This window comes from Colletes latitarsis, chromosome 12 (assembly GCF_051014445.1).
Source record: "Colletes latitarsis isolate SP2378_abdomen chromosome 12, iyColLati1, whole genome shotgun sequence".
Classification (NCBI taxonomy): domain Eukaryota; kingdom Metazoa; phylum Arthropoda; class Insecta; order Hymenoptera; family Colletidae; genus Colletes; species Colletes latitarsis.
In genome coordinates, this window is record NC_135145.1 from 26,491,153 (window position 1) to 26,509,186 (window position 18,034).

The 18,034-nt window shown below is 32.2% G+C and overlaps 1 protein-coding gene across 1 annotated transcript in view; it reads left to right on the forward strand.

Annotated features, from left to right (window-relative positions):
- Positions 1 to 1,961: 1,961 nt before the first annotated feature.
- LOC143349076 (uncharacterized) overlaps positions 1,962 to 18,034 on the forward strand; it is a 179,089-nt gene continuing 163,016 nt past the window's right edge. The window contains exons 1-2 of the mRNA XM_076779997.1: positions 1,962 to 2,115; positions 8,206 to 8,347. Coding sequence (XP_076636112.1) covers positions 2,103 to 2,115; positions 8,206 to 8,347 — 155 coding nt within the window. The 5' untranslated portion in view covers positions 1,962 to 2,102. The remainder of the gene's footprint in view (positions 2,116 to 8,205; positions 8,348 to 18,034) is intronic.

Here is an 18,034-nt window from a genome sequence, read left to right on the forward strand (position 1 = left end):
TCAACTATTACAGCTGAGAAATTGTGGTTTTCTTTCTTTATTTATGAATTTCATACATAATTTTTGATACAAAGCATTCAGATGAGCAAAACAGACTGTCACCAAGGGTTTGGATACTAAATGTTCACATACTAACTAACTAAGTACATTAAACAGTGTATCAAGTAGTAAGAAATGAGTTATAGAGCATTAGAATGGTTAATTTCTGTAATTTTGATAATTAGAAATGGTTTCAAGGTTTATTGTGAAGGAATATCAACTCTGGGAATTGCACACCACTTGTAAGAGTGTTAGGAAACATAGATCTTGCTTTCTACTATTAGTTATCAACTATTACAGCTGAGAAATTGTGGTTTTCTTTCTTTATTTATGAATTTCATAGATAATTTTTGATACAAAGCATTCAGAAGAGCAAAACAGACTGTCACCAAGAGTTAGAGCAGCTTGTAAATGGAAAATTTAATAATAGATGAGTCAATATCGATATTGGTACCAAGATTTTGGCAACAATACAAGGCATGACCCATTTCTATCTCTGCACCTAACCTCGAAGATCATTCACTGCATCGTGGAGCCATTAGAAAGACATTTGCACCTTAAATATTGCAAGAATCTCTTACATGATGATTCTAAATTAATAAATACAGTTTTAGTCATTGAAATTAGTCAATATTAAATGATAATTGACGTATTGACCATCTTTTAAAAAGAATTTATCAGATATTATTCTAAACAAACAAGATAACTTCTTGAAAAATACAATTTGTCATTATTTATAGTGAGAACCTTCTAGCTCCTCAAAGCAGCCATTAACCTCTTCATTATTGGAATATATTTTACCAATCAGCCTTTTTTTCAAGTTTGAAAGAGAAAATAATCAGGGAATCCCAAAAAACTGCCATTAGCAAGAATTCTTGAAAATTGCCTTTATTTTCAGCAGTCACAGTGGTTCCCATCCTTAAGGGGGCATTCTCATGTTGGTAAACATGCACACCATTTTTTATTTAACGTCAAATGCGTCTCAATTACAAGGATCGTTCAACGAGTCCTTGGAAAAGGATAAACAAATTATTTTAGGTTAATTCTTCTGTTATTTTTCGACATAACCTCCTTGCTGGGAATGTTTCCCATGTTGACAAACGTGCACACCACTTTTTGAGTGTAACAGTTGAATAGTATGCAACGATTCGTGCAATGTTCAAATATAACCTAAAAATTACATGTGTCTTAGCCTCTATTAGGCTCCTTTTAGCTCTACACACATTTCCAAGCCTTTCTCCAGCTTTGTTAATCCACCCAAATAGTAAGATCCTCAAAATAGGCATTTGCTTGGGTGATGATCTCATTTGACCAGCCAGTTTTTCAAGTTTGGGAGTAAAAAACAGCCATAATCCAGTGAATATGGTGGATTTTGTAATAATTCGAATTGTAATTCCCTGATTTTCGAAACCTTCTTGCTTCCATCGACAATAAAAACGAAACCATGTAGGGGGTGTAACTGAGACTTTGACAGTTGTCTAGGTAGCCATAATGCCTGCTAAAAACAAACCATTTTCGATGCTACAAACGCCAAATATTGGACTCATTGACCCTCGTATCATCACTATAATATGTACCCTCAACGACTAATTGTGATTAGGATTGTAGGATCACAGAACTCCCCTTTTATTAAAAGCGTTCACCATGAGACCTGTGTCCAAACTGTGCAGTTCACCTAACCCACTAAACCACCCAATAAACACCCTAAGTACGAAGCTGTGGACCCACGCAGAGAGATTTTTGCATCGTCGTGAGACGAGTGGAAAGCGATCGTTCGGAGATAAAAAGACGCCGCCGCGTCGCCAGAGGGGAGAGGGGGTGGAGGAGCTCGCGGCGCATGCGCGCGTTTCGTTAAAACGACGACGCGGAGAGCACCGTGTCGAGACGATTTTAGACCGGAGCAGGGCCTCCTGCCGTCAGATCTCGCGGCGCAGGGTGTGCCACGGGTCAGTGGAGGAAGCAGTCGGCGGTCGAGGCTCCGTTGGACGCCTCTGCGACCGGAAGAACGTGGTCGAACACGCGAGTGATGTCCATTCGAGGAGGGCTGCGTCTACCTATCAGAGATGACCTTAACAGGTATGAAATAACCTCCCCCAATCACGTTAACCAAGCTCTTTTACCCCCCCCTGGCCTCGAGTCTCCCCAGTTGCAGACACTCGAAGTTACTTGTTTGGGGGGCCAAGCGATCTGAGCGTTGTTTTGGGGGATTGTCGATGCAGTTTGTGTTTAGTTTTTAAGCGCGCGCGTGCGCGAAACATTCCAAACGCGTCGATTGGCACGCATTCTGTACAACCGTTTGGAGAATGTCTCGTTTTATTTGCTTAAGCGGTTTCCCTCCGCCCGTGTTTTCCACGCACAGGTATCTATATTTATGCTACGGCCTTTGCATCCACGTACTACCGCCTCTCCGGCCGTTTCGGAGACCACGTGAGCAGGTACAAGTGTTCAGCGCGCACAATCGGTGTTTATAATCTTTAATTTTTTAATTGAAAGCGTTAAATTAATATTGCTTGAGTATTTGAGGCAATAATGTTTGAAGTAAGTTTTATGTTAAACTTTAACGATCTGTTTTAATGCTTGCACAGCATATTTTGTAAAATTTTGATTTTAGATGGTTGTAAAATGAGATAACCTAAAAATTGTTGCCTTATTTTTGTAACATTGTTAAAATTCGCAAATTTATTTCCCTCAATGTGTTAATTTGAGAATTACTTTTTGTAATATTCTGTAAAATTTTGATTATAGATCGTTGTAAAGTAGATAACCTAAAATTTGTTTCAGTATTTGTTTTTGTAACGTTATTAAAATTCATAAATTTATTTCCATCAATGAATTAATTTGAGAATTCATTTTTCTAATATTTTGTAAAAGTTTGATTTTAGATCGTTGTAAACTGAGATAACCTCAAAATTGATACATTATTTTTCTAACTTTGTTAAAATTTGCAAATTTATTTCTCTCAATGTGTTAATTTGAGAATTAATTTTTGTAATATTCTGTAAAAGTTTGATTTTAGATCGTTGCAGAGTAGATAACCTAAAATTTGATGCATTATTTTTGTAACCTTGTTAAAATTTGCAAATTTGTTACCTTCAATGTGTTAATTTGAGAATTACTTTTTGTAATATTTTGTAAAATTTTGATTTTAGATGGTTGTAAACTGAGATAACCTCAAAATTTGTTTCGGGACTTATTTTTGTAACGTTAAAATTCACAAATTGTAAAGTAGATAACCTAAAAATTGTTGCCTTATTTTTGTAACTTTGTTAAAGTTTGCAAATTTATTACCTTCAATGTGTTAATTTGACAAATTCATTTTTGTAATATTTTGTAAAATTTTGATTTTAGATGGTTGTAAACTGAGATAACCTCAAAATTTGTTTCGGGACTTATTTTTGTAACGTTAAAATTCATAAATTTATTTTCATCAATGTGTTAATTTGAGAATTCATTTTTCTAATATTCTGTAAAATTTTGATTTTAGATCGTTGTAAACTAAGATAACCTAACTTTTAGATAACCTAAAATTTTTCCCAGTACTTATTTTCGTAACTTTCGGAGACCACGTGAGCAGGTACAAGTGTTCAGCGCGCACAATCGGTGTTTATAATCTTTAATTTTTAAATTGAAAGCGTTAAATTAATATTGCTTGAGTATTTGAGGCAATAATGTGAAAAATAAGTATTATGTTAAACTTTAACGATCTGTTTTAATGCTTGCACAGTGTGCTTTTACACTTGTGGTTTATCTTTCAGCTCTGTTGGTCAGAAATTCTGCCCTTAAATATAATTTCTTCGAGTGTTCTGGCGGATTGGTTGTTGTGTATATGGTTTCTGTCAGGGAAGGCGGTCGTTTTGTAAAATTTTGATTTTAGATCGTTGTAGACTAGATAACCTAAAAATTGTTGCATTATTTTTCTAACATTGTTAAAATTTGCAAAATTAGTTTTTCTAATATTTTGTAAAATTTTGATTTTAGACCGTTGTAAACTAAGATAACCTAACTTTTAGATAACCTAAAATTTGTTTCGATACTTATTTTCGTAACTTTGTTAAAATTCATAAATTTATTTCCCTCAATGTGTTAATTTGAGAATTCATTTTCCTAATATTCTGTAAAATTTTGATTATAGATCGTTGTAAAGTAGATAACCTAAAATTTGTTTCAGTATTTGTTTTTGTAACGTTATTAAAATTCATAAATTTATTTCCCTCAATGTGTTAATTTGAGAATTAATTATTGTAATATTCTGTAAAATTTTGATTTTAGATGGTTGTAAACTGAGATAACCTAAAATTTGTTTCGAGATTTATTTTTGTAACGTTTAAATTCAAAAATTTATTTCCCTCAATGTGTTAATTTGAGAATTAATTATTGTAATATTCTGTAAAAGTTTGAGTTTGGATCGTTGTAAAGTAGATAACCTCAAAATTGTTGCCTTATTTTTGTAACCTTGTTAAAATTTGCAAATTTATTACCTTCAATGCTTTAATTTGAGAATTAATTTTTGTAATATTTTGTAAAATTTTAATTTTAGATCGTTGTAAAGTAGATAACCTCAAAATTTGTTTCGAGATTTATTTTTGTAACATTAAAATTCTCAAATTTATTTCCCTCTATGAATTAATTTGTGAATTAATTTTTGTAATATTCTGTAAACTTTTGATTTTAGATCGTTGTAAAGTAGATAACCTAAAAATTGTTGCCTTATTTTTGTAACTTTGTTAAAATTTGCAAATTTATTACCTTCAATGTGTTAATTTGAGAATTCATTTTTCTAATATTCTGTAAAATTTTGATTTTAGATCGTTGTAAAGTAGATAACCTAAAAATTGTTGCATTATTTTTGTAACTTTGTTAAAATTTACAAATTTATTACCTTCAATATGTTAATTTGAGAATTCATTTTTCTAATATTTTGTAAAAGTTTGATTTTAGATCGTTGTAAAGTAGATAACCTAAAATTTGTTACCTTATTTTTGTAACTTTGTTAAAATTCACAAATTTATTTCCCTCAATGTGTTAATTTGAGAATTCATTTTTGTAATATTTTGTAAAATTTTGATTTTAGATCGTTGTAAACTAAGATAACCTAAAATTTGTTTCAGTATTTGTTTTTGTAACGTTATTAAAATTCATAAATTTATTTTCATCAATGAATTAATTTGAGAATTAATTATTATAATATTCTGTAAAATTTTGAGTTTAGATCGTTGTAAAGTAGATAACCTCAAAATTTGTTTCGGGACTTATTTTTGTAACATTAAAATTCTCAAATTTATTTCCCTCTATGAATTAATTTGTGAATTAATTTTTGTAATATTCTGTAAAATTTTAATTTTAGATCGTTGTAAAGTAGATAACCTAAAATTTGTTGCCTTATTTTTGTAACTTTGTTAAAATTTGCAAATTTATTTTCCTCAATGTGTTAATTTATGAATTAGTTTTTCTAATATTTTGTAAAATTTTGATTTTAGACCATTGTAAACTAGATAACCTAAAATTTGTTGCCTTATTTTTGTAACTTTGTTAAAATTCGCAAATTTATTTCCCTCAATGTGTTAATTTGAGAATTCATTTTTGTAATATTTTGAAAAATTTTTGATTTTAGATGGTTGTAAACTGAGATAACCTAAAATTTGTTTCAGTATTTGTTTTTGTAACGTTATTAAAATTCATAAATTTATTTTCCTCAGCGTCTTAATTTGAGAATTCATTTCTCTAATATTCTCTAAAAGTTTGATTTTAGATCGTTATAGAGTAGATAACCTAAAATTTGTTTCGAGATTTGTTTTTGTAACGTTAAAATTCATAAATTTATTTTCATCAATGTTTTAATTTGAGAATTAGTTTTTCTAACATTCTGTAAAATTTTGATTTTAGATCGTTGTAAAGTAGATAACCTAAAATTTGTTGCCTTATTTTTGTAACCTTGTTAAAATTTGCAAATTTATTACCTTCAATGCTTTAATTTGAGAATTAATTTTTGTAATATTTTGTAAAATTTTGATTTTAGATCGTTGTAAAGTAGATAACCTCAAAATTTGTTTCGAGATTTATTTTTGTAACGTTAAAATTCTCAAATTTATTTCCCTCAATGAATTAATTTGAGAATTCATTTTTCTAATATTCTGTAAAATTTTGATTTTAGATCGTTGTAAAGTAGATAACCTAAAAATTGTTGCCTTATTTTTGTAACCTGGTTAAAATTCATAAATTTATTTTCATCAATGTTTTAATTTGAGAATTCATTTTTCTAATATTCTGTAAAAGTTTGATTTTAGATCGTTATAGAGTAGATAACCTCAAAATTTGTTTCGAGATTTATTTTTGTAACGTTAAAATTCATAAATTTATTTTCATCAATGTTTTAATTTGAGAATTAGTTTTTCTAATATTTTGTAAAATTTTAATTTTAGATCGTTGTAGACTAGATAACCTAAAATTTGTTGCATTATTTTTGTAACTTTGTTAAAATTTGCAAATTTATTACCTTCAATGTTTTAATTTGAGAATTAATTTTTGTAATATTTTGTAAAATTTTGATTTTAGACCATTGTAAACTAAGATAACCTAACTTTTAGATAACCTAAAATTTGTTTCGATACTTATTTTCGTAACTTTGTTAAAATTCATAAATTTATTTCCCCCAATGAATTAATTTGAGAATTAATTGTTCTAGTATTCTGTAAAATTTTAATTTTAGACCATTGTAAACTAGATAACCTAAAATTTGTTGCCTTATTTCTGTAACTTTGTTAAAATTCACAAATTTATTTCTCTCAACGTCTTAATTAGAGGATTAATTTTTCTAATATTCTGTAAAATTTTGATTTTAGATGGTTGTAAACTGAGATAACCTAAAATTTGTTGCATTATTTATTTTTGTAACGTTAAAATTCATAAATTTATTTCCCTCAATATCTTAATTTAAGAATTAATTTTTCTAATATTCTGTAAAATTTTAATTTTAGACCATTGTAAACTAGATAACCTAAAATTTGTTGCCTTATTTTTGTAACTTTGTTAAAATTCACAAATTTATTTCTCTCAACGTCTTAATTAGAGGATTAATTTTTCTAATATTCTGTAAAATTTTGATTTTAGATGGTTGTAAACTGAGATAACCTAAAATTTGTTGCATTATTTATTTTTGTAACGTTATCAAAATTCATAAATTTATTTTCCTCAATGTGTTAATTTGAGAATTAATTTTTCTAATATTTTGTAAAATTTTGATTTTAGATCGTTGAAACTAGATAACCTAAAAATTGTTGCCTTATTTTTGTAACTTTGTTAAAATTTACAAATCTATTTCCCTCAATGTGTTAATTTGAGAATTCATTTTTATAATATTCTGCAAAATTTTCATTTTTGACCATTGTAAACTAAGATAACCTAACTTTTAGATAACCTAAAATTTGTTTCGCTACTTATTTTCGTAACATTGTTAAAATTTACAAATTTATTTCCTTCTATGTCCTAACTTCAGACTTGATTTTTCTAATATTCTGCAAAATTTTGATTTTAGACCATTGTAAACTAAAATAACCTAACCCAGACCTAACCTAAACTTTGTTTCGCTACTTATATTCGTAACTTTGTTAAAATTCATAAATTTATTCCACTCAACGTATTATCCTGAGAATTAATTTTTCTAATATTCTGTAAAATTTTGATTTTAGATCATTGTAACCTAGATAACCTAAAATTTGTTCCAGTATTTATTTTCATAACCTTATTAAAATTCATAAATTTATTTCCCTCAGTATCTTAACTTGAAAATTAATATTTCTAATATTCTGTATTTTTTTTTTTTTTTAATTTTCGTACATTGAAAAACATTTTACCAGGCAGTAAACTATATTTCTTTATTGGTCACGTCAACACATAAAAATTGTCATTATAAACTTGCAATATAAAATAAATATGAATGAAACAATTGTAAATAAATAAAGTAAAAATATTATATACCGAATTTGAGGTTACTTTTAAGCACACAAGTAACATGAATCTACCTGTGTTTGATAGTATTTGAACATAAACAATGGTGGGTTGTGCAAATTCGACGTGTTTGGACTTCGAATTTTTGGCCAGGGGTTCTCAATTTCAGCAAAATTGCATTAATAATGACCCAAATTGATTGTGCAATGTCGGTGCTTGCAGATCACACAACGAAAGCCAAGGGACCGCCGCAATGGCTGGAACCGGACCAGGTCCTTTCGGTTCAAGGACGTCCTGGTGAAGACGTCGTCGTCGAACCAAAGCTACGATGGTCCGACGTCTTCGACGAGCTACGATTCGAACTGTGAGTTTCACTATCTCATCTATTTCCCACTATGACAACAGCCCCTTGCTGTGTTCCCCTAACCACAAGCTCACCACCCAAACTGACGTTTGGGGGAACACCGATAACCGAAGCCTGTTGCTCTGTTTGGTACACGAGAGGAGCAACCGTCTTGCGGAGGGTCTCGTCGAGTTCGTAAGGCTCGATCAGAAACGAATCAAATCCGAGAACTTAGCGCTGTCCTTAATCTAAGCTGGGCTTCCCCCAACGAGGTGACGAAAACGCGTGGCGTCAACCGGTGGGAGGATTGGTCGAGCCAATCCTCAGAGTCGTCGCCTTGGCAAGGCGTTTCCTACCCTTTGCAACATCCCCGCCCACCCTGCTGTCCAGTGTCCAGGTGCACCGTGCAAGAGTGGGCGGGAACGTTGCCCTTTTCATAAACATTTGGGGAACGCTAGAGCCCCCAAGACCCCGGGGGTCCGCAGATGAGCGCCCCCGCGGGTTTACGATACGTCGATCGCCGTTGAGGCGAGGAAGAGCTCCGAGGATTCCAAGTCCCGTGTGGAGTTTGGAGGTTCCTCGATGACCGCGTGGCGTCGCCCCACGCGCCCGCCGCCAGAGGGCTCGCGCTCTCACAAGCGCCCGACCGACCCCTCGGTTGCTATATATACTCCTCGAGCAACTGCCCAATATCCCCAGTCGCCTAAGGCGGGGCCTGCTAGGAAGCCTTCCTCTCCTTTTGCGCCCTCTAATCCTCAAAAATGGCGGAGAAGTCGCGTCCGTGTCATAAACCCCGCGATGTGAAGCTTAACATAGCAACAACGTCGTTAATAAGTGTTTTGTCCTTTGGATCAGGCATTGTATCAGTTTTTAGATGTAACAAATGATGAATGAGTATTATTAATGTTTAACAAGATATTTTTTTGTTTATTATTGACGTTTCCATTGAGATTTTTTTAACCTTCTTCGGAATAAATGTAATTTAACTTATAAATTTGTGATGAAGAAATGAGAGAAATAGTGAAAAGTATTAAATTTTTTTATTTATTGTTTTCGAACGATTGATTCGGAAAATTCAGTCTGGATCGAGTGTTTTTTCAGATGAGTAAATACTATGATTTCGATAATGATAATGTGCCTTTAAAAGGCTATAAAAAGTAATAAAATACATTATGTTTTTAAAAGAAAAATTCTAGAGGCCAAAATAAGACGAAAATCAAGAATACTAATTTATTGATGAAGGCTTCATTAAAAAGTTATTAACAATTGAATTCAAAAATTTCAAATCGTTCTGGAAAAATTATTTTTGGTTGCAGGGGTTAATTGTAAACATTTTTGGTGAATAGACATACCCCTGAAATATTACACATTTTCGAGAAAAAAATTCAAAAAGAAGGTCAAATTTTTCGGTAAAATTAAAAAATTAAGAACCGTTTTAAAAAAATTATTTTCGGTTGCAAGGGTTAATTGCAAGCATTTTTGGTCAATAGACATACCCCCGAAATCTTACGCATTTTCGAGAAAAAAATTCCTTAACAAAAATCTAATTTCAGGTCAGAAATCGTTCCCCGAAATTTCATGCGAATCTTTAAGACACCATAACTCCTGAACGGATGGAACGATTTTCATTTTCAAAAACGCAAACGACGCGTATTTAAATGAAGAATCTGTAGAAATTGCAAAAATATTGAAAAAGTTGATCTTTGACCCCGTAAACTGAGAAAAACACCATAAAAATGGTCCAATATTCAAACAGCCATAACTCCCAAAATAATGAATATATTTCAATGAAACTTTTTTTTGAAGTAGAGCTCAGGAGTACCTACAAAAAAGTATTACACAACTTTTCTGTAGCACGTCAAATAAAATTACTAAAAATCAAAAACGAATTTTCAAGAAAAATCGACAGGGGGTAGCTACTGAAATTTTTCCACGAAAAAAAAAATTTTAAATCGTTCTATAAAAAATATTTTTGGCTACAGGAGTCAGTTACAATCATTTTTGGTGAAGAGTCATATCCCCGAAATCCTAATCATTTCCTAAAAAAAAATTCAAGAAAGTATGAAATTCGACAAAAAATTTCAAATCGTTCCTGAAAAAATTATTTTCGATTGCAAGGGTTAATTGCAAGCATTTTTGGTCATTACACATACCCTCGAAATTCTACGCATTTTCGAGAAAAAAATTCTTTACTGAAAATCTAATTTCAGGCTAAAAATCGTTCCCCGAAATTTCATGCGAATCTTTAAGACACCATAACTCCTGAACGGATTGGACGATTTTCATTTTCAAAAACGCAAACGACGCGTATTGAGATGAAGAATATGTAGAAATTGCAAAAATATTGAAAAAGTTGATCCTTGACCCCGCAAAATGAAAAAAACACAAAAAAAATGGTCCAATTTTCAAACGACCATAACTCTTACAATAGTAAATATATTTCAATGAAATTTAGTATGGAAGTAGAGCTCATGGATACCTATAAAAAAGTACTAAACAAAATTTCCGTAGGACGTAAGACAAATTTATTAAAAATGAAAAACGTATTTTTAAGAACAATCGACAGGGGGTAGATGCTGAAATTTTTCGACAAAATTAAAAAATTTCAAATCGTTTTAAAAAAATTATTTTCGATTGCAGGGGTCAATTACATTCATTTTTGATCATTACACATACCCTCGAAATCCCACCCAATTTAGAGAAAAAAATTCAAGTACATACTGAAATTTTCAGTCGAAATTAAAAAATTTCAAATCATATTAAAAAAATTATAGATAGTTACAGGGATCAAATACAATCAATTTCGGTTATTATACATAGCCCCGAAATCCTACGCATTTTCGAGAAAAAAATTCAAGAAAGAATGAAATTCGACAAAAAATTTCAAATCGTTCCTGAAAAAATTATTGTCGGTTGCAAGGGTTAATTGCAAGCATTTTTGGTCATTATACATACCCCTGAAATCCTATCCACTTTCGAGAAAAAAATTCGAGAAATTCTGAAATTTTTCACCAAAAAAAAAAGAAAATTCAAATCGTTCTAAAAAAAATATTTTCGTCTGCAGGGGTCAATTACAATAATTTCTGGTGAATCCCCCAGTATCTGTGAACCCCCAGTATCTGTGAACAAGAATATATTTATTAACAAAAACAACCACACTACACAGAAGATACAGACAATCAAGAACCACTGATGTAAGAATACGATTTTTTTCTTTTTCCTTTTTCCTTTTCACTCGTCTTTGACTCACCTATGTTTGCATCCTGTCTCTGTCACTCCTCAATTCGACCTAACGTTTGGTCACTCATGCTCTTTTACAAATACAAACACTCGACCACAACTTACAAACGAAATTCACATGCTTATTGCTATAAAATCGACTCATTCTTCTCGTAGTACAATTCATGGCGCGCTGTCGTTCACAGATTATCGTTCATTCTAGACTGCTGGCCCTAATTTCGGGGAAAACCTTGAAACGTGCCAAGGATCATATGCAGTTTATTTCGAGCTGTCGCGCGCTTAATTTTCGCGGAGGACCAATTTACACTCGCGTCGCTTGTAATCTCGTTTAGGGTTTGGGTTTTTGCGGGTAATACGCGAGAATTGTCCAATGCCACGGCCAGTGGACGATACTCGAAGAAATACGGTCGATATTAGTACGATTGCACTATAGAAATTACTCTTTTTAGATGGTATGATGTCTTAGAAAAAAATGTCATGTGATTTTGGGCACTTTTGGTTTGGGTGAAAGTTTTAGGTTTTGGTAAATTGTGGGAATTCCCCGCTTTTTGAGAATGTTATTATTTAAATGTACTGGACAGATATTTAAGAATATTGTGAATTTTGTTGGAAAGAATTATCATTTTGAAATGAGTTTAAAAAATTGTTAAACTTTGGGAGACAATTGTCTCTTACAATTTCTACATGTTATTCATTTAAGTATTCTTAAGATTCAACTAGTTCCAAGTAATTCCACTGCTTAATTGATAAAAGAATAAAAATACTCATTGGAAGTCGTGAGTCATCCATAACTATTCCTAAGATTCAACTAGTACCAAGTAATTCCACCGATTAACTGATAAAACAATACAAATACTGATCCAAAGTCTTGAATCATCCATAACTATTCTTAAGATTCAACTAGTACCAGGTGGTTCCCCAGTTTAATTGACAAAACAATAAAAATACTGATCTAAAGTCCTGAATCATCCACAACTATTCTAAAGATTCAACTAATATTAGGTGGTTGCACAGGTTAACTGACAAAACAATAAAAATACTGATTCAAAGTGGTAGAACATTCATAACTATTCTTAATATTCAACTAGTACCAGGTGGTTCACAGGTTAATTAATAAAATAATAAAAATACTGATTGGAAGTCGTGAATCATCCATAACCATTCACAAAATTCAACTAGAACAAGGTAGTTCCACAGATTAATTGATAAAACAATACAAATACTGATTCAAAGTCATGAATCATCCCTAACTATTCTTAAAATTCAACTAGTACCAGGTGGTTTCAGAGGTTAACTGATAAAACAATAAAAATACTGTTCCAAAGTCGTGAATCATCCACAACTATTTTTAAAATTCAACTAATACCAGGTGGTTCCACTGTTTAATTGATAAAACAATAAAAATACTGATCCAAAGTCTTGAATCACCCATAACTATTCTTAAGATTCAATTAGTACCAAGTGAATCCACTAATTAATAGATAAAACAATAAAAATACTGGTCCAAAGTCGTGAATCACCCATAACTATTCTTAAGATTCAACTAGTACCAAGTGAATCCTCTAATTAATAGATAAAACAATAAAAATACTGATCCAAAGTCATGAATCATCCCTAACTATTCTTAAAATTCAACTAGTACCAGGTGGTTTCAGAGGTTAACTGATAAAACAATAAAAATACTGTTCCAAAGTCGTGAATCATCCATAACTATTCTTAAAATTCAACTACTACCAGGTGATTTCAGAGGTTAACTGATAAAACAATAAAAATACTGTTCCAAAGTCGTGAATCATCCATAACTATTCTTAAAATTCAACTAATACCAGGTGGTTGCACAGGTTAATTGACAAAACAATAAAAATACCCATCCAAAGGCTTGAATCATCCATAACTATTCTTAAGATTCAACTAGTACCAAGTGAATCCACTAATTAATAGATAAAACAATAAAAATACTGGTCCAAAGTCGTGAATCACTCATAACTATTCTTGAGATTCTAGTAGTATTAGGTAATTCCCCAGGTTAATTGAGAAAACAATAAGAATACTGGTCCAAAGTCATGAATCATCCCTAACTATTCTTAATATTCAACTAATACCAAGTAGTTCCACAGGTTAACTGACAAAACAATAAAAATACTGATCCAAAGTCTTGAATCACCCATAACTATTCTTAAGATTCAACTAGTACCAAGTGAATCCTCTAATTAATAGATAAAACAATAAAAATACTGATCCAAAGTCATGAATCATCCCTAACTATTCTTAAAATTCAACTAGTACCAGGTGGTTTCAGAGGTTAACTGATAAAACAATAAAAATACTGTTCCAAAGTCGTGAATCATCCATAACTATTCTTAAAATTCAACTAATACCAGGTGGTTCCACTGTTTAATTGATAAAACAATAAAAATACTGATCCAAAGTCTTGAATCACCCATAACTATTCTTAAGATTCAACTAGTACCAAGTGAATCCACTAATTAATAGATAAAACAATAAAAATACTGTTCCAAAGTCGTGAATCACCCATAACTATTCTTAAGATTCAACTAGTACCAAGTGAATCCACTAATTAATAGATAAAACAATAAAAATACTGGTCCAAAGTCGTGAATCACTCATAACTATTCTTAAGATTCAACTAGTACCAAGTGAATCCTCTAATTAATAGATAAAACAATAAAAATACTGATCCAAAGTCATGAATCATCCCTAACTATTCTTAAAATTCAACTAGTACCAGGTGGTTTCAGAGGTTAGCTGATAAAACAATAAAAATACTGTTCCAAAGTTGTGAATCATCCATAACTATTCTTAAAATTCAACTAATACCAGGTGGTTGCACAGGTTAATTGACAAAACAATAAAAATACTCATCCAAAGTCTTGAATCATCCATAACTATTCTTAAGATTCAACTAGTACCAAGTGCTTCCACTAATTAATTGATAAAACAATAAAAATACTGATCCAAAGTCTTGAATCATCCATAACTATTCTTAAGATTCAACTAGTACCAAGTGAATCCTCTAATTAATAGATAAAACAATAAAAATACTGATCCAAAGTCATGAATCATCCCTAACTATTCTTAAAATTCAACTAGTACCAGGTGGTTTCAGAGGTTAACTGATAAAACAATAAAAATACTGTTCCAAAGTCGTGAATCATCCATAACTATTCTTAAAATTCAACTAGTACCAAGTGATTCCACTGACTTAATTGATAAAACAATAAAAATACTGATCCAAAGTCTTGAATCACCCATAACTATTCTTAAGATTCAACTAGTACCAAGTGAATCCACTAATTAATAGATAAAACAATAAAAATACTGGTCCAAAGTCGTGAATCACCCATAACTATTCTTAAGATTCAACTAGTACCAAGTGAATCCTCTAATTAATAGATAAAACAATAAAAATACTGATCCAAAGTCGTGAATCATCCCTAATTATTCTTAAAATTCAACTAGTACCAAGTGATTCCACTGACTTAATTGACAAAACAATGAAAATACTGTTCCAAAGTCGTAGATCATCCATAACTATTCTCAATATTCAACTAGTACCAGGTGGTTTCACAGATTAACTGATAAAACAATAAAAATACTGTTCCAAAGTCGTGAGTCATTCATAACTATTCTTAAAATTCAACTAGTACCAAGTAATTCCCCTAGTTAACTGATAAAACAATAAAAATGCTGATTAAAAGTCGAGAATCACCCATAACTATTCTTAAGATTCAACTAGTTCCAAGTGGTTTTACAGGTTAACTGATAAAACAATACAAATACTGATCCAAAGTCGTGAATCATCCATAACCATCTTCAAAATTCAACTAGTACCAGGTGGTTCCACAGGTTAACTGACAAAACAATAAAAATATTGATTTGAAGTGGTGAATCACCCATAACTACTCCTAAGATTCAACTAGTACCAGGTGGTTCCACTGCTTAATTGACAAAACAATAAAAATACTGGTCCAAAGCCATGAATCATCCACAACAATTCCCTCCAACCCCGAAACCATTCACACTCAGCATCACACATCCACGACGGAAGCGTTTCTCTCGCGCGTTACGAAAATTCCGCCGTGCTTCGACGTCCCCCCCCCCCCCCCCCACTCAGCAAGCTAAATCCGACCGAGCTCGAAATTTTCGCGAAAAGACGAAAGAGGCGCTGCTCCTTGGGGCATTTGGCTCTAGGATGCTGGTTGCTTATAGTTTTCTTCGAACTATAGCCGCGGCGGTGGAGGTGGAAAATTAGGCGCGGACGATCCGCCGCCGACATTCCGCTGTCAGTCCACCGAGGGAGCGTCGAGGCGATCGTCGGAGCTGGCAAAAACTCGACTGGGGCCTCTCGAGCCGCTTCGAACCAGTCAACCAGGTCCGGAGTGGTCCGACAAACGCTGCTTCGAGTCCTGCTTCATCCACGAGCCTGGGTGGATCCTCGAAGTTGAGTTCGCGATGAAACCAGGGTGCCCAGAGTCCTCCGCGACCTCGTTCGAAGCCAAGTAAGAGGGTCAAATGCATCGGTTTGGATTCCATCCGCCCCTTCGACCGTCGTTCAACGCTACTGGAACATGCGTCGGGATGTTTGGTTCGACGAACTGGCCAGTGAGAGGCAGTGACTGATCTGGACATGGGGAGCGACTGCTGCAAGTGCGCCAATGGCAACAAACCCGCCATGGTATAATGTCTTAGAAAAAAATGTCATGTGATTTTGGGCACCTTTGGTTTGGGTGAAAGTTTTAGCATTTGGTAAATTGTGGGAATTCCCCGCTTTTTGGGAGTGTTATTAATCAAATGTAATGGACACAATTTTTAAGAATATTGTGAATTTTGTTGGAAAGAATTATCATTTTAGAATGAGTTTAAAAAATTGTTAAACTTTGGGAGACAATTGTCTCTTACAATTTCTACGTGTTATTCATTTAAGTATTCTTAAGATTCAACTAGTTCCAAGTAATTCCACTGCTTAATTGATAAAAGAATAAAAATACTGATTGGAAGTCGTGAGTCATCCATAACTATTCCTAAGATTCAACTAGTACCAAGTAATTCCACCGATTAACTGATAAAACAATACAAATACTGATCCAAAGTCTTGAATCATCCATAACTATTCTTAAGATTCAGTTAAGATTATGTTTTGCCAATTAAACTGGTTCCCCTAATAAAGATTCAACTAATATTAGGTGGTTGCACAGGTTAACTGACAAAACAATAAAAATACTGATTCAAAGTGATAGAACATTCATAACTATTCTTAATATTCAACTAGTACCAGGTGGTTCACAGGTTAATTAATAAAATAATAAAAATACTGATTGGAAGTCGTGAATCATCCATAACCATTCTCAAAATTGAACTAGTACCAGGTGGTTCCACAGGTTAACTGACAAAACAATAAAAATATTGATTTGTAGTGATGAATCATCCCTAACTATTCTTAAAATTCAACTAGTACCAGGTGGTTTCAGAGGTTAACTGATAAAACAATAAAAATACTGTTCCAAAGTTGTGAATCATCCATAACTATTCTTAAAATTCAACTAATACCAGGTGGTTGCACAGGTTAATTGACAAAACAATAAAAATACTCATCCAAAGTCTTGAATCATCCATAACTATTTTTAAAATTCAACTAATACCAGGTGGTTCCACTGTTTAATTGATAAAACAATAAAAATACTGATCCAAAGTCTTGAATCACCCATAACTATTCTTAAGATTCAACTAGTACCAAGTGAATCCACTAATTAATAGATAAAACAATAAAAATACTGGTCCAAAGTCGTGAATCACCCATAACTATTCTTAAGATTCAACTAGTACCAAGTGAATCCTCTAATTAATAGGTAAAACAATAAAAATACTGATCCAAAGTCATGAATCATCCCTAACTATTCTTAAAATTCAACTAGTACCAGGTGGTTTCAGAGGTTAACTGATAAAACAATAAAAATACTGTTCCAAAGTCGTGAATCACCCATAACTATTCTTGAGATTCTAGTAGTATTAGGTGATTTCCCAGGTCAATTGAGAAAACAATAAGAATACTAATCCAAAGTCATGAATCATCCCTAACTATTCTTAAAATTCAACTAATACCAAGTAGTTCCACAGGTTAACTGACAAAACAATAAAAATACTGATCCAAAGTCTTGAATCACCCATAACTATTCTTAAAATTCAACTATTACCAAATAGTTCCACAGGTTAACTGACAAAACAATAAAAATACTGATCCAAAGTGATAAATCATCCATAAATATTCTTAATATTCAACTAGTACCAGGTGGTTTCACAGGTTAACTGATAAAACAATGAAAAAACTGATCCAAAGTCTTAAATCATCCATAACTATTTTTAATATTCAACTAATACCAAGTAGTTCCACAGGTTAACAGACAAAACAATAAAAATACTGATCCAAAGTCTTGAATCATCCATAACTAT